This window comes from Psammomys obesus, unplaced genomic scaffold (genome assembly GCF_907164565.1).
Source record: "Psammomys obesus unplaced genomic scaffold, mPsaObe1.curated_primary_1811, whole genome shotgun sequence".
NCBI classification, from domain to species: Eukaryota; Metazoa; Chordata; class Mammalia; order Rodentia; family Muridae; genus Psammomys; species Psammomys obesus.
Window position 1 is genome coordinate 8017623 of NW_026596088.1, and position 25191 is coordinate 8042813.

The 25191-nt window shown below is 45.4% G+C and overlaps 1 protein-coding gene across 1 annotated transcript; it reads right to left on the reverse strand.

The window, feature by feature from the left end:
• Positions 1-1701: 1701 nt before the first annotated feature.
• Acsm5 (acyl-CoA synthetase medium chain family member 5) lies at positions 1702-21806 on the reverse strand. The gene is made up of 14 exons (XM_055627437.1): positions 21554-21806; positions 19424-19636; positions 17954-18164; positions 15734-15941; positions 13613-13756; positions 13125-13278; positions 10636-10715; positions 9099-9222; positions 8212-8292; positions 7997-8098; positions 5668-5795; positions 5487-5586; positions 2718-2837; positions 1702-2330 (listed from the first exon to the last, which is right to left on the reverse strand). Exons 2-14 carry the CDS (start codon positions 19625-19627, stop codon positions 2247-2249), a joined length of 1740 nt encoding a protein of 579 aa, XP_055483412.1. The 5' UTR covers positions 19628-19636; positions 21554-21806; the 3' UTR covers positions 1702-2246.
• Positions 21807-25191: the final 3385 nt, after the last annotated feature.

The window sequence follows — 25191 nt, forward strand, 5'->3', positions numbered from 1 at the left end:
GGCTGGACCACCATACTCACTGAACATTTACACGAGTTTCTGGGGATCTGAACTCTGGTCATCATGCTGTACAGCAAGCCCTTTAACCGCTAGGACATCTCCCAAGCTCCCCTGGAGACTGCTTACACAAACCTACACACATTCCAAGTTCCCCAGGCCTGCCAGTCACTGTGTGCTTCATGGCACTTATCGAGGTCATATCTTTATTGCTATTGCTTCATGAGAAATAGTATCAGCCTCTCCAAAAGACTAAACTTTCGTAAGCAGTGTTATGGGTTGAATTTATTTGTTGAGATCCCAGTTCCTAGAACCTTAGAATGTCTCTGCTGGATTTGGAAACAGGATTTTGGTTGCCTGCTTATTCACTTGCTTTTGTGTTATTGGGGATTTGAACCCAGGGCCTTACACATGTTGGGTGAATGCTCAACTACTGGCTACATCTCCAACCCCTTCTTTTTACCGGCTTGGTTTTGAGACAGGGTCTCATCAAGTCATCCAAGCTGGCATTGAATTTACCCTGTGTCCCAGGCAGCCCCTGGAGCTTGCAACCTCCAGCCCCTTACTCAAGGTCAAAGTTTTTAAAGAAGTGGTAAAATTAAGGTAGGTCATGAGCATCCAAATGTCCTCCTGTAGTAGGAGGTGACAAGTGTCCTTAAAAGACGAGGAAGTTGAGATGCAAGTGTACACACATCTTTTGCCTGTGTGGGAGAAGAGCACTTGAGGCATAGGGCCAACACAATACTTGCAATGTGAGGAGTAGCCTCTGGATGGAGCCAGCTTGCCAACACTTTGCTGTTAGAGTCGCACCCTGGAACTGAGGGAAACAGTCACCCCATCCTGGGACTTGCCTGTAGCAGACTTGGCAAGCATACAGGTTGACTTTGCCTGTCATCATCTCCACAGGCCCCAGCACTAGTAGATGCCCAGTAAATACATATTAACCAATGAAGAGAAATGCTGGGGTTTGGGTAGAGGTCACAGGCATGCTGTGGGTTTCCACCAGCTTCTCCTTTTTGTGCTTAGTCTCAGTCATCGAGAGCCACGCTTTCCAGATTCAGGGCCTAGAAGAACGTGGCTTCTCACTGCTGTGCTCTGGGATATTTACTGCTCTAGAATGAGCACTGATTTATGAGCAGAGAGCTACGTATGAGACATGGGGGCGGTCTTGGGAGATTGGTTCCTTTTGGGGGACTGCATATGTGTGTACAGACATATATTGTATGCGCACGTGTTCATGGGTGTGCGCATGCATGCTGGGGCCAGTAGTCAGTGGATTCATAGCTCACTGATTGGCTAGACTGGCTGGCCAGCGAGACTGGGGATCCTCTGGTCTTCCCCTCCCCCTACAGTTAAGGTCCCTGATGTACGCAACCACAGCTGACTTTCACATGGCTATGAGAGATCTGGAAATCGGGTGCTCACACTTACACCGGAGCCACTTTTTGATCAGCACCCTCTCTCACGTCTGGAAGATCTCTCTCTGAAATAACTTGTCCATCGAAACAATCATTTCTATTTCTTAAGAAAACCTGGGAGATGGTAAGTGTCTAAGGGAAGGGCCTGGTGGTTTCTCCAGTGTGTTTCTTTGCAGCCGCTTCCCAGTGGCAGTTTTCCCCTTTAAACTTGAATATAACTCAAGTCCCCTTCCACCTCAGGACATGAGCTGTGCTTAAGAACTTGTTACATAAATTGCAAACAAGCTAGCGTGAATTGATTTAATCACGTTTTGGCATTTGTGCGTGTTTTCAGTTTAAAACAATGCGTCCCTGAATATCTTTGTCTATCAAATACTTTATGCATTCTGAATCTCTTCTTTTATAGTCCCAACGGTGTGATTCCTAAATGGAAGGGTATGGCCCCTTGTTATAGCGTAGATGCTGTGACCGAATGGCTTCATCCAACGGTCACATTTTACATTCCCACTGGCATAGTGAGACCGCAGATGCTCTAAGGTTGTGGTGATCCACATGCTTCAGGAACAGCAAGATTCTCTTAGTAAAACCGATGGACAGATGCTGAGGATGACTCTAGAGAGGGACATTAAATCATGGACATTTGCTAAACTGGACAGTGGCTGTGAGCCCTGGACCAGGGGTGCTCTCAAATTTTTCAGCATCGCCCCGTAATGCCCATTTGGAAGCTGACTGTCTTCACGCCTATTCTTTGAAGGCATAGTGTTCCAAGGAGGGGCTGGCCAACCCCAGCTCCTTCTTTCAGAATCTTCAGAGCATCACATAGATTGAACCTCATCTCCCCCATTCTTGGTTTCTCAATTTGCTCCTTTGGATCTTTCCAGAAACTGTCTTTGGCAGTTCCGAAATGAAAGCCACCTGGTGACCAAACAAACAGACACAATCATGCTTAGAAACCATCATTTCCCAGAAGGACTGCTGTCTTCAGTCATCACTTTTACTACTTCTTTGGAAAGTACCCACCGTTCAGGGTTTCCCTCATGTGACAACAGTTGAAACTGCTAGTGCTTGGAGCACGTGGGTGTTCACCTCTCATCCGAACCTTTGCTTCTCATCTACAGGTCAGCTCCCACAGTAAGAACATAGTGTGCTTTGGGCAGGACCCAGTGAAGAAAGACAAATAAGGCTGAAGCAGAAACTGGCAGATGCATATCTCCAGCAGAGATCCTGGCCCTGGGAGGCCAGGCCAGGGAGCGGGGACCCGTCTGGTTCCCCAGATTATGTCTCGGGACCCTGGGCGTTTACCTTTCTCGGGTACTTGTATGGAGCAGTTACTGTCTTCACATGTTCCTGGAGTTCCTTCGTCAGGGCGTCAGGGTCGTGAGCCACATAGGCTGGAGAAAGGACTATAAATGCCTTCACCACCTGCAGGGAAGGGACACCAGAAAGGATCAGCCCTTCAGGAATGATGCTTTATTCCTCGAGCTAGCCTTGCACATGTGTGGCCACTTAAACTCAAACGCGAGGGTTCTGCTAGTTCCTTGAGCACACAGAGTGATGTGATCAACACTGTTTTTCCTAATGCGTTCCTGTTCATGAGAAACTACTGAAGCGTTGACTTTTATGGAATCATTTTAGAGCCTCACTTTTCCATGCCACTCCCTAAATTTGTAATAGCTCCATTTGGAGCCAGCATGAATTCTCTTAAGACGCAAAGGCAGTAGAGGAAATAGCTTCCCAATGGCAATGGCCATTTACTTCCAAGTTTTCCTGCAGGAGAATAGAGAAGCAAGGGTTGTCCAGGCAGGGCTAAGGAAAACACAGCCCTGTTCAGGAGGCCTCTGGGTCTCTGAGTGTGAAGCATGTAAGTGTCCCATCAGCAAACATGGAGCCACACCATTTCTGCTTCAGTCATTTCAAGAGACGTTATGCACCTTGGCTTTGACTGCCCATGTTTCTCCTACAATTTTCGTCCTGATAAAGAGGGAACAATTGTTCAAAACATAATTTCTAGGATGGTGAGGTGGCTCAGAGGGTATGTGCATTTGAGGCTGAGCTTGGCAACCTGAGCTCACTCCTTGGAGGCTACATGGTTTGACTCTTAGAAACTGTCCTCCTCTGACCTCCACACATGTGCTGTGAGACGTGTGCATAATTATTCACACACACAAACATAAATAAACACACTTAAAACTACCTTCAAACTGTGTCTCCTAGTAATGTCAGAAACTATACCCATGAAGTCTTACCAACATGACTACCTCGGTGTGAGCTGAACAAGGACAACACCAACAAGGACAACACCAATACAAATGCCAGAGTACACAGGGGAAAGCCCACAGGTGTCAACGGTACACAAAGAATTACAGGCAACTGGGGAATGCAGGGAATGGGACAGAGAGTCTTTCCCAGGGAGGAGTCCACCAACGGAATATCCAATATCAAGTGGTCAGTCCTGAAAACATATATATAAGGAGGATTATAAGGACTGAGCAGGTAATATTTAGGAATGTATATGGATATGCACATACATTTATACATGCAATAACAATTAATGATAAAAGAGGCCACAAATTTGAAAGAGAGCAAGAAGGGGTATATGGGAGGGATTGGAAGGAGGGAAGGGATAAATGTAATATAGTATAATCTTAAAATGAAATTTAAAAAGTTTCTAATAGCAATGGAAGAGCTTACAAGGCCACTTGGTTGCAGGTCTACACCAACATTAAACTCTGCTAACTCCCTTTTGTTAAGGGGTGGTTGTCCTTGCACGCTAGCCTTCCCAAAGGTGTGAGCTCGCTATCATTTCATACTCAGGCAGACCTGGCTTTTAGGAAGCTCTGCCTCTTCCCATGATTACTATTAAACATTTGCTGAGCACCTATTATGTGCCAGGCTGTGTTTCAAGTAGCGTCACACTTCCTTCTTCTTATGTCTAACTCAGGTTTTAGCTGGGAGTCATTTGGCAAAGGGGTTCAGGCCAAAGCTGGTGTTCTGGACCCTCTCCACAATCAATCTGATTCACCAAACCTGACTTGAAGTGTACAAACCTGTGTTTTAAATAGGAACTTCAATGAGGCAGCCACAAATCATCCTTTGGCCCCAGTGCTTCTGAGAACACAGACTGATATCACTCCAACTTTTACAGAGGAACTGCTTTGTGCTTTAGGATCAGGCTGGAGCTGTGGCTTACATCTGAATCTGAAATGTCTGCCGTACACACAGTTTGAAAGCTTATTCCTCAGCTGGTGGCACTGCTTGGGGAGGTTCTGAAAACTTTGGGCAGTGGGACCTCATTAGTAGAGGTAGGTCTCTGGTGGTGGGTCTTTGACAGTTACATAGGGTCCTTGGTTACTGTCTCTCGTCTACTTCCCGGCCTGCTACGATGTAAACGTGCTTACGCCCCATCCCCAGTCAAACCATGAGCCTCATTACTCTCTCTGCCTTCCTTTTCTCACCACAAAAGACTAAACCCTTGACACTGTGAACCAGAGAAGTCTCCCTTCCTTTGGGTTGTTACTGCCTAGGAGCTGCTCTTTCCTTCCTCTTGGGGCCCACAAAAGAGGGGTTCACCTTTGCCTGCTGAAAGTACATTAAATTTGGCTCATCTTTCTAGTATGTTAAAGCCATGTAGAAGCACTCTGTCATCCCTCAAGTTGGCTATCCCTTCCAGCTACAACTCCCATAGGTCATGTCTGGTGGGCTTGCTAGGTTCTCACCTGAAAACAGAAAAAGGCTTTAAAAAAAAAAAAACCCAAAACTGGAGAGGATTAATGACAATCTGTGTCCTCCACTGAGGTCTCCTCCCCCAATGGGCAGCCTTATTTGGATTGTTTGGATTGTCTGCTGTCCAAGTAAAACTAAACTTTGTATTTTCCCATCTTGTCTTTGTAGCATGTACTTATGATTCTGAAGAAGGTTAATCAGAAGGAATGTGTGACCAAGGGTGAACTTTTGGCTTTGTGGTACTAGGGGTGAGGCCGAGACCAAAGGAGGGTTCTGGCATTCCTGCGTGTTCCTTTGGGTGTTAATATCTAGAGAACAAGGAGGTTGTGCTCCTGCCTGACTGCTCACCTCTCCCCGGATGGGGTCTGGACTGCTGACCACGGCGCACTCAAGGACAGCCGGGTGCTCAGCAAGCACACTCTCCACCTCAACAGGCCCAATCCGGTAGCTGAAAGAGAAAAGTCAACTTTTCCACATGGCTCCCCTAGCGCTACAGACCCTCAAAGACAGGAAGAGCAAACCACCTGACCTTGAGGAGTTGATTACATCGTCATTTCTCCCCAAGAACCAAAAGTAGCCATCTTCGTCCATACGGGCTTGGTCCCCAGTGATGTAAAAGTCTCCCTGTTCCGATGCAGCTGTCTTCTCAGGATTGTCCTAGAGGACAAGGGAAGACCATGGAGGATCATTTGGGCACAACTGCTTAGGCCAGCCCCTGTTTGGAGAGCCCACCCAGTGTCCATCCACTCTTCAACAGGTAGTCTCAAGGCTCAAGCTGTCTGGAATTTCCTAGAGGGCTGGACCCCTACAGATTTGTGATTTCCCTTCTTTTGGCTGGATGAGAGTTGCCGGGTGGGATGTGGAGCAACTGCCCCCAGAGTATCCTTAGAAGAGTTGAACTCCGGGGGGTACGCACAGGGCATTGGCTCTGGATAAGGGAATACACTGAGAGTAGTAGAAAGTAAAGGGTTGGCTTGAAACCCTATTGATAGGGTAGAGTAAAGAAAAATGCAAGCTATGACTCAAAAAATTACTTGTCTGTGTGGGGGGCATGCACAGGCACACACACTCACACATACACACATCAGTGTGTTTGAATGTGGACACATGAATGCCATTAGTGGAAGTCAGAAACAGATTCAGACGGCAGTTCTTTCCTTCTGCTTTGTGCAGATGAGTCTTTCATTGTTTATGTGCACTAGCTGGCCTGTGCGCTTCGGGGACTCTCCTGTCTCCATCTCCTCTTCGGCGCTAGGGTTTCAGATGTTCATGCTACTGTGTAGAGCTTTAGGTGGTTTCTGAGAATCCAGACTCAGGTCCTTACACTTGAATGGCAAGTGTTTTACTCCCAAAGCTAACTCCCCAGCCCAATTTCAAAAATTATAAAGAAGACGTTACTATTTAATAGAAAAAAGTTACTAGTGCATGAAAAAATATGGGTGACTGGCAAATAAATTATCCTGAGTCTAAGATATAAAAAAAAAAATGGATCTTGTATGACTCCATGTATAGTTCTTAGAAAGAAAACAAAATTGCTATATAGTAACAACGGTTTTCCAGTGGCCTGGCGTGTGAGGTAAAGAGTGTTGAATGTGAGGTAGCTCGTGGAGTGCTTAGGCGTGAGGACAGTGTCTGTATCTTAACTCAGTGGTGGCTACATAGATACACACATTGGTCAAAAGTCATTGGACTGCACATTTGCCATGGGTACATTCTTTTTCACAAGTAAGTTTATCTACATTCAAAAAGTTTGAGTTATTTTGAGGAAAAAGCTACGCTATTAATGAATATCTAAAAGGTTTCTCTTACCGAAAGTCTATAAGGTCGAGGTACAGAACTCTTACTGGTCTACAGAATATATAAACAAGTGGAAAGACTTTTAAAAACATGAAGAGGAGATGGATCGCTGGGTAAATGTGCTTGCGATCAAGACTGATGCTCTCAGTTCAATTCACAAACCCACATGGTACAAGGACAGAACTGATGAAAGGAGAGAACTGACTTCCACAAGTTGTCCTTTGACCTCCACACATATGCCCTAGCATAAGCATGTACTCCTCCCCCACACACACTTAATTAAGAAAAAGAAAAAGTATGGGTGAAATGTCACCTTTTTCTGGGTTGATTTATACATGTAATGCAAAATCTAACTAAATTGCTAACAAATGTTTTCATGGGTCTTGATAAGTTGACTGCACAATGCACAATTGGCTTAGGATATGAATGACAGCGTGTCTGTGACAAGTGTTTCTCAGTCCTTGGCTGCACCTTTGAATTAGGCAGGGGCCCAATCCTCATCATTCCAAAGTTCAGTTGATCTGGTTCAAGTGGTGTGTGAGCATCAGTAATAGTTGCAGTTCCCTGGGTGTTTCTGATGCATTTCTATGTCTGAGAGCTTTATAGAGAAGAGTCTGAAGAGACTCTAGCCAAAGCATGTCTAGAGAACAGATCATTACTGTCTTAATTTGGAACCTTGGACTGAAACCCCAGGGTACAAGTCCAGCCAGCAAACGAGAAACAAACACCCTGAAAACAAACAAACAAACACACTGTGGCAGTCACACAAATTTGCCTAGTGTTTCCTGTTCTTTTTACTCGAGACAAAGTTGTCATGTGTTTGTGCCCTCAACACACTCTTGTATAAACCTCTGGAGTTGCATATTAGTTATGTGATACTGGATAAGCAATTCCGATGTGGTAGCTTCTTCATCCACAACAGTGCTCCTGACCAATAGCAATAATAACCAGCTCCAGGCAGGCACTGCAGGGGTTACACTACAGATATTTACCAAATGTGCCTCTCAAGGCTTGGCATGCAGTGACTGCCGTGACTCCTCACAGCTGTTCCCACCTCTTACCAGATAACAGTTGAAGACACAGAATGGTCTGGTAGGTTTGATGCGGACAGCAATATTCCCCTCTTTTCCTGGAGGCAGGACATTGCCCTCCTCATCTACAATCTGATAGAGAGACCACAGCATGAGCATCCCTTACACAGCCATGGTACCCGCTAGCCCAGCCTGTACTCCCAGCACATAGATTGCTCCATGCACTGTCAACAGAGGCTGCCTACCTGCACATCATAAGGCGGGCTGGCTTTCCCCATTGATCCAGACTTGATTGTCGAGCCTCTTGAATTGCCACAGATGACGACCTGGAGAGAAACCAGTGTCATTGAAGGGAAGCCTCATCCACTTTATTTCCTGACCTATGCTTGCTCTCACCTGCTATCTGATTCTTCCTTCTCCTCTTTCTTCTGCCATCTTTCTCTCCCTCACTTTCATACTCTTTTCTTCCTTTCCCTTAAAATTTCTTTATCTCCCTTTTCCACGGCCAGCAAACCTCCTCATATGAAGTACTCTAATTATGTTCATGGTTGGAGAGCTATATTGTATCATTAAGCTCAAAGACTCACTCACCCCCACATCTTGTCAAGATGACTGCAGGGTTCACTGTTGAAGAGTTTACTAAAAACACACTGCCAGCTATTCTAGGGTCACAACTTCCTTGAGCAATTATAAGTATTAATCTTCATTGTCAACTGGACTGAACTTAGAATCATCTAGAAGGCAGTGCATCTCTGAGATGGGTGGCATGATAGAACCTCTTCCATCGTTAGCCTGCACTGCACAGTGTTCTCCAAGCTCAAGGGACCAAGTGACCATGCCTGGGCCCTAGAAAATGATAAACCAAAATAAGTTTTTTCTCTCTGTTTCTTCCAGATATTTTGTCATAGCTACAAAAAAAAAAAAAAAAAAAGTAATGATGGTATCTGGAAAGCTACTTTGCAGCCCATGGTGTATGTGGAATTTCTTGACACTGCCCAAAGGAAGAATGGCTAACGGAGCTTCACTGCCAGTCTTCCCTAGGGCCAGGGCGGTTTCCTGTAGGTATTGCAGGTCAGTGATCGTCTGTGATGGGTTGTGGGCTTGGATGAGGTGGCCTGGGATACCCACTCACTGTTTCAGACTGTCCGTAGCCTTCATGGAGCTCCAGGCCTGTCTGGCTCTTCCACTTGTCCCTCACATCAGGGTTGAGGGCCTCTCCTCCAGTCAAACAGTGCCTCAGGCTTTGAAACTTGTACCTTTCTCAAGCAGGAAGACAAGGCCATCTTTGTGATAAACATTCTCACCTACCCTCTAGCATTGCTAGAGGTCCAGAGCCCCAAAGTCCCTGGAAGATAAACTCCCTTCTGTTCCAGGATCTGCTCCATGTAGTGCAGCCTTTCTCTGCAGCTATGGTCCACAGATACAAACCATTAAATCAGATCAATACTATCTGATTTGAGGTTAAAATCAGATTCCTATGGTAGGTTTGGGCATAACAGCGGATTGTCCAAATTAATTTACCTACAAACAAACCGATTGATAATAAAATCAATTGATGCAATGATCTGATTGAAAACAAGAAATTGATCAAATTTTAATAGATTAAAAATAGCCTTCCAAAAATTCCCCAATTCTGAAAACTTGACATAAAATTTCCAGAGATATGAAATAACTAGAAAATCTGTCTCTGTTTAAAAATTATCCTAAATATAAATACATTTTCAATCATTTTTATCTCCTGCTTTTATTCCACTGATTCAATTGCATTACTCAGTATTGCTAAGCAGTATCTAATTGGTTTTGAATTACCCAGGGACTGCTTCCAGGCAAAATTAAAATGTGGAGTTATTCACAAGAAAGGAATGAATGGGATGGATTCTTGTATTTAAAGAAATACATTCAAAATCACGCAGGTGCTCTTTTCTTAGGAGTATTTCATGGCCAGCAAGTGTGATATAGGAAGATGAGTACATGGGAAGGCAGCGCCTTGGGACAGGATAGAAGAGGGAAACATGGATTAGGCTCACTAAGTTACTGAATGATGTCATTCCCCCAATATCCCCACACATAGCCCAGCCCAACTAGTGGGCATTGCTTTGGATTTGCCCAGGATAAGAGCTATCCACAGAGTGCTGTCACATTCTTTTGGGTGTCCCAAGATAAACACCCAAGAATGGCTGGCTTGGGTTAATTTGGGCTGGGAGATACAGTGTATAATGTGGTGAGCTTGTTGGGGTAAGCAAATGAAAGACCCTTGGCTACCAACCCCATTCTATAGATGGTGGGTGGAAATCCAGTGATTTCTGTGATAGAAGCCACAGAAAATGCTTAGGAACTAGCCTGTGGGTATGATATCTAGTGGTGATACAGTTTACCTCAAGAGTTAAGTTTTGGATTGCCTTAAGTCTTCTTTTGTTTTCTCTGGGTATGAATTCCGAGGGTACACAAATCATCTTTAAAAGCGTGATGTAAGATATATAGGAGTGTGTTTGTGTAAAACATGGCAGGTAGCGACAAAGAGAGACATGAAGACATAGAGACAAGGTGAGGCAAGAATGTCATAGGAAGACAAAAGCAGAGAAACAGGGAGAACAAGAGTTGGTTTGAAAGGTGGATTTCCACGTAGGTCCTCATAGGAGGGCCCCATGAGTGTCAAGCAGAGGCGGTACCTTGTCAAATCCTCTTGTACAAGCATCCGGAAGAGGGTTGGAACACAGCAAAGGGTAGTTATTGGGAACTTGCAGAGCGTCTAAATGAAACAGGAGGTGAACAGTTTTCTTAGAGACCCTCAGGTGTGATGGAATGGGTAAAATGGCTCTTCACAGTCTCATTGACAAAGCAGATGAGCAGAAAACTAAGAATGGCACCTGTCAAGGTGACCTCTGTGATCTCTACCTTCTGGCATTTGTCTCCTCTTACACTATCTGAAGGTTAGCCTGTGGGACCAATAGCATCCTGTAGACCTGGTGGGAGTCCCCTGAGATTAGATTATAGGAAGAAGACAGCTTCTGTCTCAGATGTTTTTACCTCCTTCCCTCTCTTGAGTGACCCAGTCTGGGAAGATAAGGTACCAGGTTGCACCTTGGGATAGCTGTCCTTGGGATAAGGACCCACAATGAGGAAATGATGCCTCTGGCCAGTATTCAGTGCACAACTGATAAAACTACAATGCAGAATTTAAACAGATTTACCCAGGCCTAACCGTACCCTGAAATGACTGCATTCCTAGATGTTAGGCTTTGTAAAAATTATTATTGGAGATCATGGGAGATGCCTCAACTAGTGTAAACATAAGAGTCTGAGTTTGGTCCCAAAATCCAACCCATAAGAAAAAGATTCAGGTGTGGCTGAATATGTTTATAAACTAGGCACTACAGTGGCAGAGTCAGGTAGATTCCCTCAGGCTCACTGGCCAGCATTCTAGCTCAATAAGCAAGCTCCAGGCCAAAAGCAAGGTGGTGCTACCTGAGGAATGACATTTGAAGTTAACCACAGGACCACACACATAAATTTACAAGCCTATACACACTTACACACATTCATTTACCTGAATTCATGTGAACACACAGAAATGTAAATTATCCCTACATGTGTATGTCACACATTTTCCTGCTGCACTCACTTTAAGGTGTTTTTACACCGTGGCACCGCCCATCTTCAGAATTATTTCATCATTCTAAAGTGGGTCTGTGTACTCATTATGTAGTAAATTCCTGGTATCTTTTTCCTAGGCTCATGGTAACTGCCATTCTGTTCTGTCTTCATGGACATGACTATTCTAGGTAACTTATATAAATGAAGTCATGTAGTGTATGTCTTTTGATGCCTAGCTTCTTTTCACTTAACATGAGGTCCTCCAGATTCATATTGCAGAGTATCAGAATTTGCTTGCTCTTAAAGGATGACGTGTGTGTGTGTGTGTGTGTGTGTGTGTGTGTGTGTGGTTTACACTGTCAGTTTCTGATGAATGCTTGGGTTAGTCCTGCCTTTTAGTTACTGTGAACAGAATACTGTGAATGCTGCTATTAGTATGAGTGTACTTTGGTGACTACCTGGCAGCAACCTTACAAGGATTCTTTTCTCCAAAATCACCTGGTAAAGTTGCTCCCAGATTCCTTACCATGGGAAGTTGTGAGATAATAATCCTTTGCATTAAAGCTGCTGATTTTAATACACAGTATAGCAATAGCTCATAAATATAGTGCCACGGCTGAGGACAGGGAAGAGAAAAGCAACACAAGTGGCTGACAAGTCCTACATGAACAGCGATGATGGGAAGTGAATAACAACTAATGTATTAGGAACCTGGTATCTTTCAGTTCTCGTGACAACTTAGAAAGCGAGACTCAAAGAAGTCAGGAGATGAGGATGAGAGTCCGAGTTTGACCAATGGTGAAGCCCATACTTCTAGCCATATCTAACCCAGCTTGTCCCATAGAAATGGGTATGGGGAGATAGGCTTATTGATGGCTCAAGAAATGCCATTTAGAAGACAGAACAAAGGCACTCAGTGTCCTCACTGGGGCTGTCCATCCCCCTACATCATGATTAGACAGGAGGTATTGGGCCTAAAGTTGGGTGAAACATTAATAATAAGGTCCAGAGACAGCAGCACACGCTGACCACTAGAATTTGAATTTTACCTAAAATTTGTCAAAACAAACAGGTTTTGACAAATAGCTTGTGTTTTGGCAAGAGCACAAGGAAGAAGATGGTGGAAAGAGAGGCACAGAATGCAACAGAAGGTTTTGCTAAAGTTTTGAGAGAGAAAATGCTTCTGTGCCTGGGGATCTACTTTGAGCACAAGTAATGACTAAAGGTTTCTAGGTGGACAGAAAGTAGATTAAGGAAGGCTCTGAGATTATTTGTCATTAAATTCATGCATTTTTCTTGTTCCACCTTAAAACATGTCTTCCACTCATCTCCTTCACACCCAAGACACAAGAGGTGTTTCAGAGGTCGGCCTGGTGGCACACGCTTGTCACCTCAACTGTTGGGACTCCAGTGCGGAACACCTCCGGTTCAAGGTTATCCTGAGTTATGTAGTTTGACTCTGTTTATAAACAAGGGCTGGAGAGACAGCTTAGTGGTAGGGCATTTCCCCAAAGGTGTGCAAAGCTCAGATCCCTAGCACTGGGTTCTCCACCCCCCCCCTTACATTTAGAATTGTTTTGGCATCAACTCGAGGCAGCTCATGCACAAAAATGCAAGCTCCGTTGGCCCAGGCAGAGAAGAGGGTCCAGGCTGCCTTCACCCAACCTGTGTCAGTTGTGTTCCAGAATATGTCAGATTCAGTCAAGGCCATCCACCTCCTGCCAAAAATGAGGGAAAGTCAGAGCACCCTCGTCAATGTCACCGCCTTTAGAGTGGATTACATTACTCCCATCGCATTATTTGGAGCTCACAGCACAGGAGGTGCCGCGTAAACTTGTCAATCTAGACAAGATCCATCAACTCAACCACTGTCTCAATGAGCACACTTGTGTCATTGGTAAGAAGACAAAACTGAAAGAACAGGTCCTGTGCTTCCTCAAAGTAAAGCCCTCCAGACCCCACCTGTCTTACCCTCTTCTTGCTCTCTGACCTCCATTTCCACCTCTTGCTCCTTCACTCTCCCCCCACCTTCTGGACAAGCTGTCCCAGTACCTTCCACTGGCCACAAATCCCAATCCATAGCTGCACTGGGAATGTTCCACCATCTTGGGGGCCCCTGTGGTTCCACTGGTGAAGTAGATGGACACAGAATCTCGACTCCTGGTTCTCACACAGCTGTGCTCTGTAGACGCCTCCCTGGAAAGTGCAAGCACACGAGGTGACACCAACAACCAAACACACCAACAACCAAAAACCAAGCGGTACCAAAGATACAACAGGGGCAGGCTAAGGCTTCAACACGTCATGTAGGGGGTGCCAGGTGGAGGGCTATGTTAGCTTAATAGATAGGTACTATCTCTCCAACCATTCTGTAGCCAAGGAAATTGAAGCCCCAAATGCCCGAATGACTTATTGGTGAGAGGTTGGGTAGATAGCTCAGCCAGTGCAGTGTGAGGGAGAAGACTTGAGGTTTAGATCCTCAGCACATTCATAAACGCTGCTTGCATCTGTGATTCCAGGCTTAGAGATGCAGAGACAGGAAGATCCCTGGAGATCCCTGGGCAGCCATTCTACCTAGTTGGTGAGCTCCAGGCTCAGTGAGTCTCAAAAAGTAAGGTGGTGGACAGTGATAGAGCAAAACACCTGACGTTAGCCTCTGGCTTGCACATCCATACACGAACAAGTACGCACACACATACCACATACGCACACCACACACACAAACATGCACACACATACCCACACGGACCACATACAGATAGCACACCTGCAAACATGCACACACACACCAAATACACACACAAACATGCACACATGCACACAGGTACACACACACACACATACACACACACACACACACACACACACACACACACACACACACACACGAAGATCCCTACCTACTTTTTTGAATGGGGCTGAGGACTTTGTATTGGGACACACTCATTCTCATGTGTATAATTCTGTTTACTTGTGAACAGCCCCATCCCCAACTCAGTTCTCAATGTAGAGACATTTGTTTAAATGGTTTCTCAAAAATTAAGGGTTTGAGATTGCATAATTTCCCAAATTCTGGAATTTGAAGACTCAGCTAGCTCATGGTTCTCAGCCATGGCTGTGTCTTGGATCTCAGAGTTAATGTTTAAGAGAAATTCCATTACTTTTGCTCTGCCTTGGACAAAATGAAATCAGAATGTTGATGTTTTTTGGGGTTGGGTCATTTTAAAGACAACTGAAATGTAAAAGGATATATCTAAGTTAATCTGACAACTCACCAAAATACCATGGACTGAGCTTTAGCTAAGGGTGAGGACTCCTAGGGCTGTGGTTCACGTATGCCTGGCTAAGGAGGTCAGATGCTGAAACACACACAATTGGTATTTGTTCAGGCACATCTGTTCTCTGAGGTGACACTCCAGTCCTCAGAGTCCAGCATTCCAGGGCCTGTTTTAGAATCTTTCTTCCTTCTTTGTTTTTTTTTTTAATTATTTATTTTGTTTTGTGACAGGGTCTGGCCTTATTGTTCAGACTGTCCTCAAACTCACAATCCTGGGTGTTAGGGTGTCAGGTATGAGCCACCAGGATAGGCATTCCTGTCAGGCATTCCATGACAAAATCTCAAATTCCCAGATAAATGCCTGCCACATCCTTGTTACAAGGCAAAGTTTCTTTGACTGTGCCTTAATTGTGACTTTATTCCTTTTTGGCATTTTACGTGAGTCACTTCACTTTTCCAAGACTGTTTTCTCGCCTGTAAAAGTAAAGTTAATCTTTCAAAGGAGGATTAAGCAAGACAATTTCTTCCTTATTGTAGTGTTCTGAGCACCCGAAGACAATGCCAGCCACAGAGTAGCTGTCATTACATCTTTCCTGCACCAATGAATGCAGGATGTTTAGTTAGCACAGATCCTGGCATGCAGCAAGCCCCAATGTAAGGCCGCTCTTTCACTATTGACAGCTTTCTGTGAACTAAACGTGTCACAGCTTTTAGCTCATATGCTCTGGCTAACAATCTTTGCCACCACTTTAGAGGACATTGGGAGACAATGACACATCCAGTGACTCAGTGACCTTGAACATTGAGGGGTTCACAGGATGCTGTGCCTATCTGGTTCAGCCTTCCCATGCTCAAAGCCTAGCTCGCTGCAACTCTCCTGGAGGGTCCCAATTTACCTCAGGAGTTCCCGGAAATTGATCCAGCCTGGACGACTGGTGTCAGATACCAGAAGCTTGGTTTGGAGGGAGGGACAGTCAGCATTGATGGCATCCACTTGTGGAGCTAGGGACTCACTAGTGACGATAGACTTGGCCCTGGCTGCCTTCAGCCTGTACTTGAGATCCTTTGCTGTCAGCTGGGAGACACCTGGGATTATGACCACACCTGGGGTCACACAGAGAAGGGAGGTTGTTAGGAGAGAAGGAGGATCCTAATGTAGAGGCCAGTGACACAGGAACTGAAGAGGGAACAATGAAATCCAAAAGATGTGGAGCATGTGTCCATGGTAAGAACGTCCCAGGCATTCTTCACTTAGTTTCCACGATGCACAGAAATGAGTGCCGTTGTGCTGAACACACCATCCATTTTTAAAGCGTCTGCCTCTTTAGGCCTTCATGCCTTCCCTAAACCAAATGGCTTACCCAAGAGTACATTGCTAATGTGTAATACTGCTGGAATTGCGGAGCTAAAGCAGTGTTAATACTGCCTGTCCTGACTGGTTTTGTGTCACCTTGACACAAACTAGAATCATCTGAATGGAGGGAACCCCAGTTGAGAAAGCGCCTTCGTAAGATCCAGCTGTAGGGCATTTTCTTAATTAGTGATTGACATGGGCGGGTCCAGCCCATTATGGGTGGTGCCGTACCTGGGCTGGTGGTCCTACCTTCTCTAAGAAAGCAGGCTGAGCAAGCCATGATGGGCAAGCCAGTAAGCAGTAAGCAGAATTCCTTGATGGCCTTTGAATGAGCTCCTGCCCCCAGGTTCCACCCCTGCTTGAGTTCCTGTCCTGACTTCCATTCAGTGATGGAAATGTAACTCAAATAAACCTTTTCCTCCCAAAGTTGCTTTGGGTCATGGTGTTCCGTCACAGTAATCGCAACCCTGACTGACTAAGACACTGGGAGTCCATGGTCTTGAATATATTATATTGCATTGCCTTAGCAACTCCTTGGTTCAATAGCTTTTCATGCCTTTGCAGTAAACCTGTGTGTTGTATGTGGATCACTTGCTCATGATGGAGGTATAGTAGGCAGGGATTTCAGAACGCCCACATAGCTTCAGCCAAAGCTATGTAAAGTTTGGCAGATTCCATCCACCTTCAAGGAGGAGGAATAAGGACCTGGGAGCAAACCCGACATTTGAAAACCCTCAGTATGTCAGATTATTGTATTATATATCAGAATGCAGATTATTAGTATTTTTCCTAGATGCTAACACATTCATTCACAGAGGAAAACATCTAGTGAGAGCAAGAAGCAGAGGGAAAGGTCAGCTCAGAACAATAAAAAAAGAGCCAAGCTCATGCTCTCACTACCCTTTGCCCCGTCTCCCAAACTCTTGCACAATTTAGTACCCAGTGTGAACACTCTGAGTTGAACGGTGTTCTTCTTTTATGCAAGTATGTGTGTGTGTGGGGGGGGGGGAGTTTGCTGTGTGTGTGTGTGTGTGTGTGTGTGTGTGTGTGTGTGTGTGTGTAGGAGGTCAGGAGGCAATCTCAGGTATTAATCACTCTTCAATCACCATCTACCTTGTTTTTGAGACAGGATCTCCTATTGGCCTGGCACTTGCCATATGGACCAAGCTGGGTATCTGTCAGGCTCCAGAGATCCGCCTGTCCCTGCCTCCCCACGGCTGAGATTTGTTATGCTTTAGGCCTGTGTTCAGGTCTGAGAACACAGAGCTGTCACTAAGAGAAAGTCACGTGAAAGAAAATGTAGGGATGCAGGGCTATGCTGGCATCAGCTTTGCTATTTTCTGCAGTGTTGGAGTGGAGGCACCACCTCTGATGATAATGTGAAATGTGGTTGTAGGTTATTTTTATCTGAGTATCCGTAAAACTACAGAGTAGGCAAAAGTGAGATATTTGGTAGCAAAATAAAATAACACCCTGACCAAAGTTTTATCATGGAAAATCTCTTAACACAGTTCCCAGCACATAGTAGGTGCTTAAAAATCTTCAGGGACTCCTTACACTTCCACCCTTACTAAGCAGTTGGCTTTTAATTATCATATTATTGTCTGACCTCTGCATGCAATCAGGTTTGTGATTGCTGGGCAAAGGGAAAGTGAACCCCATATGGGGTTCTCTTTGTTCCATCTTCCAAATGTTGAGAGAACTGCAAAGTTCTGGTAGGCAGTGTCAGTCCTACCAAGGAGCCCCAAGCTTACTCACTGACCTGTTCGCATACAAGCCACACTGATCAGCCACCAATCTGGGAGTCGAGGAAGCACCAGCAACATTCTGTCTCCAGGCTGCAGGCCGCACACACCCTTTAAGACATTGGCTGCCTTCCTGGACTGCTTCCCCAGCTCCTCAAATGTCCACTTGACTTCTTTTCCTGAGCCATTCACCCACCAGAATGCAGGATTTGGGGGCCGGTGTCCTGCCTAGACAGTGGGTGCAGCCAGGAGAAAAAAAGAAGCCATTGTTGAGTGGCTTGTTCATTTGTTTTTTAAGAGAAACATGTTTATAGTGGTTATGTGTTCACAGAGTTCAACACTCAAAATGATGGGCTTAGGGTTTGAGTCTGTTGATGCACAAAGCCCCAGGTTCAGCCCCCAGCACAAAATAAACCAGCTGCTGTGTAGCATGCCTGTAACCCAAGATCATCTCTTACTACATAGTGAGTTTAGGGCTAGCCTTGTCTAAATGAGACCATCTTTCATAAAACTGAAAGTCAACCAGCCAAACACAAACCCAAAGGCTTGCTCCCTCTTTGTGCTTCAGAGAGTGGTCAGTTTTATTTGTTTCTTACGTTTCTTTCTTCCTGTATCTAGCGATGGCAGAATCAACAAGGTTAAGAATAACACAGATAAGGTAGGAACAGTGGATTAGGCCTGTAATCACTGAGGTCTGAGGCATTGCATTGAAGTCAAGGCTAACTTGGGCTACAAGTTGGCTATAGTTCCAGGCCAGCTAGAGTTTCAGAATGAGTCTATCTCAAAAATGAGGAAATACACTTAGGAGGCCAGCAGATAAATCTCTTTGAGTTCAAGGCTGACTTGGTCTATTAAACAAGTTACAGGCCAGTCAGGGCTACATAGACCCATTTTTGTTGTTGTTTGTTTTTTGTTGTTGTTTGGTTTTGCTCCTTTCTGTTTTTATTTGGAGCAAGCAAACAAAAGTAACAATAGTAAAATTTCTTTGGAATCAAAATTATACCCTTTTATTATCAATAAATTGTTAGTATCAAGTATAACACAGAGAGATATACACAATAGACACGCAGAAGGGAAAGTAAGAAAGTGTGTGCAGACAAGACTCACAACAAAATCAGGATTTTTGTTTGTTTTTGCTCACGTCTCAGTGAAAAACTTTGGCCCTGAGCCCCCATTTCTCCTACCCAGAAGGGAAGTGTGTGAGAGCGAGAGACGACAGAATGCAACCAAAACAGAGCCGAGTCTGCTTATCGGATCCATCAGAGGAGGATGAAGGGGCAGGGCACAGCTATCCGGTGTGATTTGGGCTCAGGAATGGGTGACACTTTAAGCACTGTGCAAATTATATACCACCTGTGTATAATTTGCGCCCCCCTCAGGGCTTGCCACAGTGTTGAAACGCGCATGTCTTACAGTCTTGAGTCTCCTCGCAGCATCTGAGGGACCTCGGATGCCCACGTGGGACACCACGGCAGGGTGGGCCTCACCTTTTCCAGCTGAGTCCACACGTCCAGCACATCATGGGCGAAGTTGAAGTACTCGGGCACCGGCTGCCTCCCCAGGTTGATGGCCTCCCACGTGGCCACCTCAGGGATAGGGGGAGGTGGCGGCTGCGTGTGAATCCTGCAGACTCTCCAGGAACTCCTCAGGGCCTGGCCGACCAGGCCTCTCAGCCATAGAGAGAGAGCCATGCCTCCTGCCTGTCAGCAAAGGGGAGAGACTGTAACCTTGAATTCTGGGATCTGGGTTGACGGGGGAGTCTGTGGACAGCCCTGAGGGTGGCGTAGCTCAGACTGACTGTGAGACACACGGGTGGCCTCATTCGGCTGTGACATTGGTAGTAACTCTTCTGAACCGGAGGTCCTCTCCTACCTCTCCCTGAACATATGTGGGATCAGCATGTATCAGAGGCCATCCTTTCAGAGCCAACTTCTTAAACTCAGGCCTTCAAAGGGATCCCCCAATAACAGTAATTTTGCTACAGTATTAAAAATAACCTTTAACATGGGTCATGATTGTGCGTTTATGTGAATATGTGTGTTTATGCTGTTGTTCTTTAGAACTGCCTTTTTTTTTTTTGAGACCAAGTCTCTCCATTGGTTTATATCTCGTCAGTTAGGCTAGGCTGGCTGGCCAGCACCCTCCAGGAATCCACCTGTCTCCAGCTCTTCCATCTAGGTTCTGGAGATAGACTTAGGCCCTCATACTTGGGGGACGAGGATTGCATGGACTGAATTATCTCCCTCTCCCCTTGACGCACATTTTTACTGTTTTAATTGACACATAATTACATAGATTTAGAGCGTACACTGTGACCTCTCAGCTAAGGTGTATAGTGTGTGATGGTCAGGTCAGCGTAAGTAACACAGCTAGAACATCAAACAGCTCAACTCTGCCCAGCCGAGACAAGATACTAACCACACACGCAACTCACACCTTTATTGCACCGAGATGCAGACAAGAAAGGAACCATGTGGCATTAATTAAAATAATACATCTAATGCAACCAGGCATGCGAATAACCTCATCGCTTCGGCAGAGCATCCCTGTGAGAAGAGGTCATTTAGGAGAGGCTTGTGTTTTTATACCAAGACTGCAAACGCAATGCCCGCTTTGCACTAACATGCACAGCAAAGTTCGCCAAGTGCCAGGAGCTGCCAGTGGTCAGCATGAGCAGAGCAGGGCTGTTTTAGGTCCTTGCTGCTCAGGGTATGGGCCTTGGCGCATGAGTAGTCCCCAGAGCTGTGACAGGTGCAGAGCCTCAGCTTCCACCTATGAGGGTGACTCTGTATGTTTACAGGATCCCTGATATGTCTGTGGCCTGGGGACACTCCCCGTTTCAGTCTCAGTCACTTGGGCCAAGGTCCTCTGGTGATTACAGGACAAGCAACAGTAAAACAATGATAACGTGTTCGAACAACAGAGAGCCTGTTCCCACCACCACTGAAGGCTGGCTGAGCACAGAGCATTTTGAAGAGAGAGAAAAAAAAAACTTTATAAACATTATTTTCCACCAATAAATTACGCATGCTGCTGGAACTAACTCTTCATGCTCCTGGAAGCAACCCCATTTAAGCTCATTGCGTTCCAGAAATAATAACTTAAAAGGACAAAAGTGTTGAGAAGAGGGGGATCTGTGAGAGCAGAAAGGGACAGAAGGTGTCCACGGGGATGATGATGATGAAAGAGCATTTTATGCTTGTCTGAAAAAGCCATACCAAAACCCATTATTATGTATAACAACATATGCTTAATCAACAGTAAAAATTATAAACAAAACAAAACAAAAAGTTTTTCATTAAGCCTTATAACAACTCTGTTGCAAATACTACTTTCCTCTTTAGAGAAGGGGGTTTAGAAGGGAAAAGCTTCTTCCAAGTCTCACTTTCCAGAAAAGCCTGTGGTCAGACACTAACCCTGGGCATGGGGCCTCAGACATCCCCACATCTGTATTCTGCCCCATGCTCTTCCCTTTGACTCTTCCCTCTTTGATGGCTGACCTCTGCAGTCCTCAGGCCTTTCCCCACACTCCCTAAGGTCATGCCTATCCTTGATTTAATCCCCAAAGATCTCTGGGTAGGTGACACCTGTCAGGGGAGGATTTCTGGCTCAGTTACCTTGTTTTAAAATCCCAGGCACCCGAAAGACATTTGTGTTCAGCTTCAGCAGCAGAGCACACCCAAAAGCTCCTGGGAAGCTTTCCACAGGCTGGCGAAGGCAGGATTCTGACAGCGAGCTTTAGCCCCAAGCAGAGGCTGGAGAGAGCAGAGTTACAAGTCTACAAGTCTGCTTTGGGTCAGGACACTGTGAGCTAGTGAAAGTGGCTCCCTCCCAGGGTTTCGCTGGCTGCCCAGTGCCTGTGAGATTAAACCCTGGCCTGGAGTCAGCCTTCTCAGGAAGGTCCCCTGGAATTCAGGTCAGCAACTTGAAACTGGACTGAGAACTTTGCTTTAACAGAAAGGCCATTAAAGCCGGATCTGGATGTTTCCCACGTGAACATCCTCCCTCCCCCGCCCCAGGGCTTAAAGATAGAAAGTGAATGTGCAGCTTGGCTAAGGAAGAGCAAGGGATTCTTTGAGTTAATGAGATGGCTCTTGGATGGGGGCCAAGGCAGCACAATTACATACATTTACTGGGAAAAAAAAGAAAAAAAAAAAAGAACTTTGGCTCTTATCTAAATAAAGCTATTAAAATTAGATTAAAAAGCTTTCTAATGTTCCCTATTTCTGCCAGGGTTGAAGCCAAAGTTGTTCCATGGCTGCACATTGGGCCGCTTCTTTAAAAGCAGGAAAAAAAAAAAAAAAGAAAATCTGATCCCATCTATCGCATGGCTGTTGGGATGCAGAACCTGCTTGCTCGTGCCCCTGCCCTCCCCCTGAACTGGTTCCGGCACAGCCCTGCTGCATGCCTGTGCCTTCCTGTCCAGCTGCCCCTTCAATGCGGTTTCCTACCTTCAAGGTCTCACTCATTTGGAATGCCACTTTCTAACACTGTATGTTTTTAGTTAATTCATGCTGTTCCTCCCCTTCACACACGCACACGGGGAACATGAGCTCCTTGTGGCTCCAGATTTGCACACCCACCTCCCCACACTTAGAACAGTCGTGCCTTTGGGAGAGTTCATGATTATTTGTTGAGTCCTCTAGTAGCAACAGCAAAGATTCATTCAGTAGTTTTTCACTGCCAGATATTGTGCTGCGGAGCTTTCCATAGGTCATAGGTTCCAACTGATTTCTGACGTTGTAGGTATGAAGGGGGGGAGGTGTTGCTTGTATTTGTTTGTTTGGTTTTTTTGTTTTGGTTTGTTTGTTTTGACAAAATCTAACCTGGTACAGTCTGACTTTAGAACATCTTTCTTAACACTGAAAGTGGATGAGAAAATGCTCAGCCTCACACAGACTGTCTAATACTCATGGTGCCATGTTTCTGGTTTCATCTCCCAGTCAGATCATGCTGGCCCATTTCTACATAGACAGTTTTTCTTTCTCCCTAGCTAACTTGGCCACAGTTGTTTTGTTTGTTTGTTTGTTTGTTTGTTTGTTTTTTACCAGGTCCTAGGCAATAAATGAATTGCATGCCTGAATTTGCAGCAATTTTTAGAGATATGATCTTCAGGTCCAGGTATATGGACAAATGATCTTCAGGTGATCTCACTATCCCTATGTCTGTCTGTATTTGAGAAGAGCTGGGACAGTAGGGAGCCCAAAGCTGAAGACTCTGTCCATAACAATGGCATGTTAATAATACAAACAGCTTTTATTTAATAAGTATTTCCTGGGTGCCAAGTATATGCTAAGGCAAAGGGAATGGCATGTAACTTAGGAGGTGATTAAGGCCCAAGGTGGGGGTGAGGCTGTCATTTTACACAAAGTGACCGGGAAAGGGCTGAGGGGACTTGAAGAGAATGGGTCAAGGATTCCTGAGTAGAGAGCTTCCTGACGGAGAAGAATGCGGGTGCAAAGGCCCTGAGATAGGAGCATGGACATTGTATTTGTGGAAGAAGAAGGGGCTTGATATGCTGGAAGACAGCCAAGGAAAGGCTCTAAGAAGGCCTGGGGTGTAGCTCTTGGTGCAAAGCCCCGGGTTCAATTCCCTGTGCTTGGAAAGAGAAAGTAAGGGAAGGAAGGAAGGGAAGGGAAGGCTGAGTGATGGGCAGTGGAGGAGATGGGAGAGTTTACTATCTTCCATATACTCAGCTGCTCATTTTGCACCTGTCAGTTCAACTCTTTCCATACCCAGTGAATTCTACATCATTAAACAGAAGAGGACACCAAACCTCAGAAAGAGTAAACGTGTTTAAGATCACACTGGTTAGGACTGTGCTGGGGCTCAAACTCCAGTCCACAGGCCAGCTCCCCTACAGCCAGGCTCCAGAGAAACTCTGGTCCCTAGCGTTCATGGGTACATGCTTTCAGCAGGGCTTCTGGGCTGGGCCCCTCTTACTCAACAATGGCCCATTCTTCTCCAGCCCCCAGCCTGGCCCTCTAGAATCCCAGAACTCAGAACATTGTTTCAGAGGCAGCTGTGGTCTCCATGAGCTCAAGTAGGAACTTCATTTCTGCCCCTGGATTTCTTGGGGACACCCATTAGCAGACAGGTCCTGCTCTCATCAAAAGGGGTTAACTTAAAGCCTGCTCCTCAGACCCCGGCATCTCCTCTGAGTGCCACAGAGCTGATTGCCCCAGCTGAACGTGGCCTGACAGCCCCGAAATTAATCCAGCTGCTTGCAGGTATGAGCATGCCAAATAAGACCAATCTGATTGACAGGTCCTGCCTTGGTGACCTTCCTTCTATCAAGTGTATCATACATTTAAAACGTCAATACATCAGGGTTAGTACAATGACTTTATAGGCTTAGCATAACCATACCCGACCTATTAAATCAGAACCTGCTGGGTTTGGACTCAAGCATTAGTATTTGTTAAAAGAAAGAAAAAGAGAGCAAGATGGAGGGAGAGAGAGAGAGAAAGAGAGAGAGAATGCACTAAAATAGGCCATAGTGTTTGTTGTGAGAATTAATGAGGCTATTTACTCACTCACTTTTCACCAAGCATCAAAAGCACTTCCAGACACGGTTCTAGGAGGCACTATGAACACTGCTATTCATTTATATTTAACAACTTTGAAGATCCAGACAAGGTGGTACATTATCTGAAATCTCTGCTCTTGGGAAGTTGAGGTGGGAAGACCACAGCTCAGGCTATACTTGGGCTACATAGTGAGTTCCAGACCAGCCTCAGGTACTTAGAGTGTCTTTGTCTCTTAAGAGGAAGTTCAAAAATGAAACATAAAGAACTCAGACAAAACAAAAAGAGACTGAAATACAAAATAAACAAAATAACCAGTGCCTGGGCGGCCAGGATGTTTAGGTGGAGGTGAATGAGGCCAAGAGGCTTGGGCAGCCTTCCCACCTCATATCTGGTGTCTGAGCATCTGGCCTCTGGTGTCCACTGGTGAATACTCTCAGCTTCTAAGCAGGAATCTGGGTGACCATGAGATTCCCAGAAGGTAAAATAAACAAGTTATAGGCAGAGGCAAAGTCCTAGGGTGGAGTTGGGAAGGGACCAAGGTCACAGGGCAGTAAGGACAAGGTCCAGAGACATGGGACCAGACAGACTAACACATGTTTTAGATGATTCATGCTGGCAGATCACAGGAACTGTGAGATCACAGATCTCTTCCCAGAAAGAGAAGCAACTTGGTCTAGTTCATATTAAAAATGGTGATCTCTGACTGCTGTGTGTGTCAGAAGATT

Excerpts from the sequence above, each read along its gene's own strand:
- Acsm5 (XM_055627437.1), bottom strand. The coding sequence starts at position 19,627 with ATGGCTCTCTCTCTATGGCTGAGAGGCCTGGTCGGCCAGGCCCTGAGG. Across the intron at positions 8,099-8,211 it reads GCCCGCCTTATGATGTGCAG|ATTGTAGATGAGGAGGGCAA; the intron begins GTAGGCAGCCTC and ends TCTCTCTATCAG. Across the intron at positions 5,587-5,667 it reads GATGTAATCAACTCCTCAAG|CTACCGGATTGGGCCTGTTG; the intron begins GTCAGGTGGTTT and ends TTTCTCTTTCAG.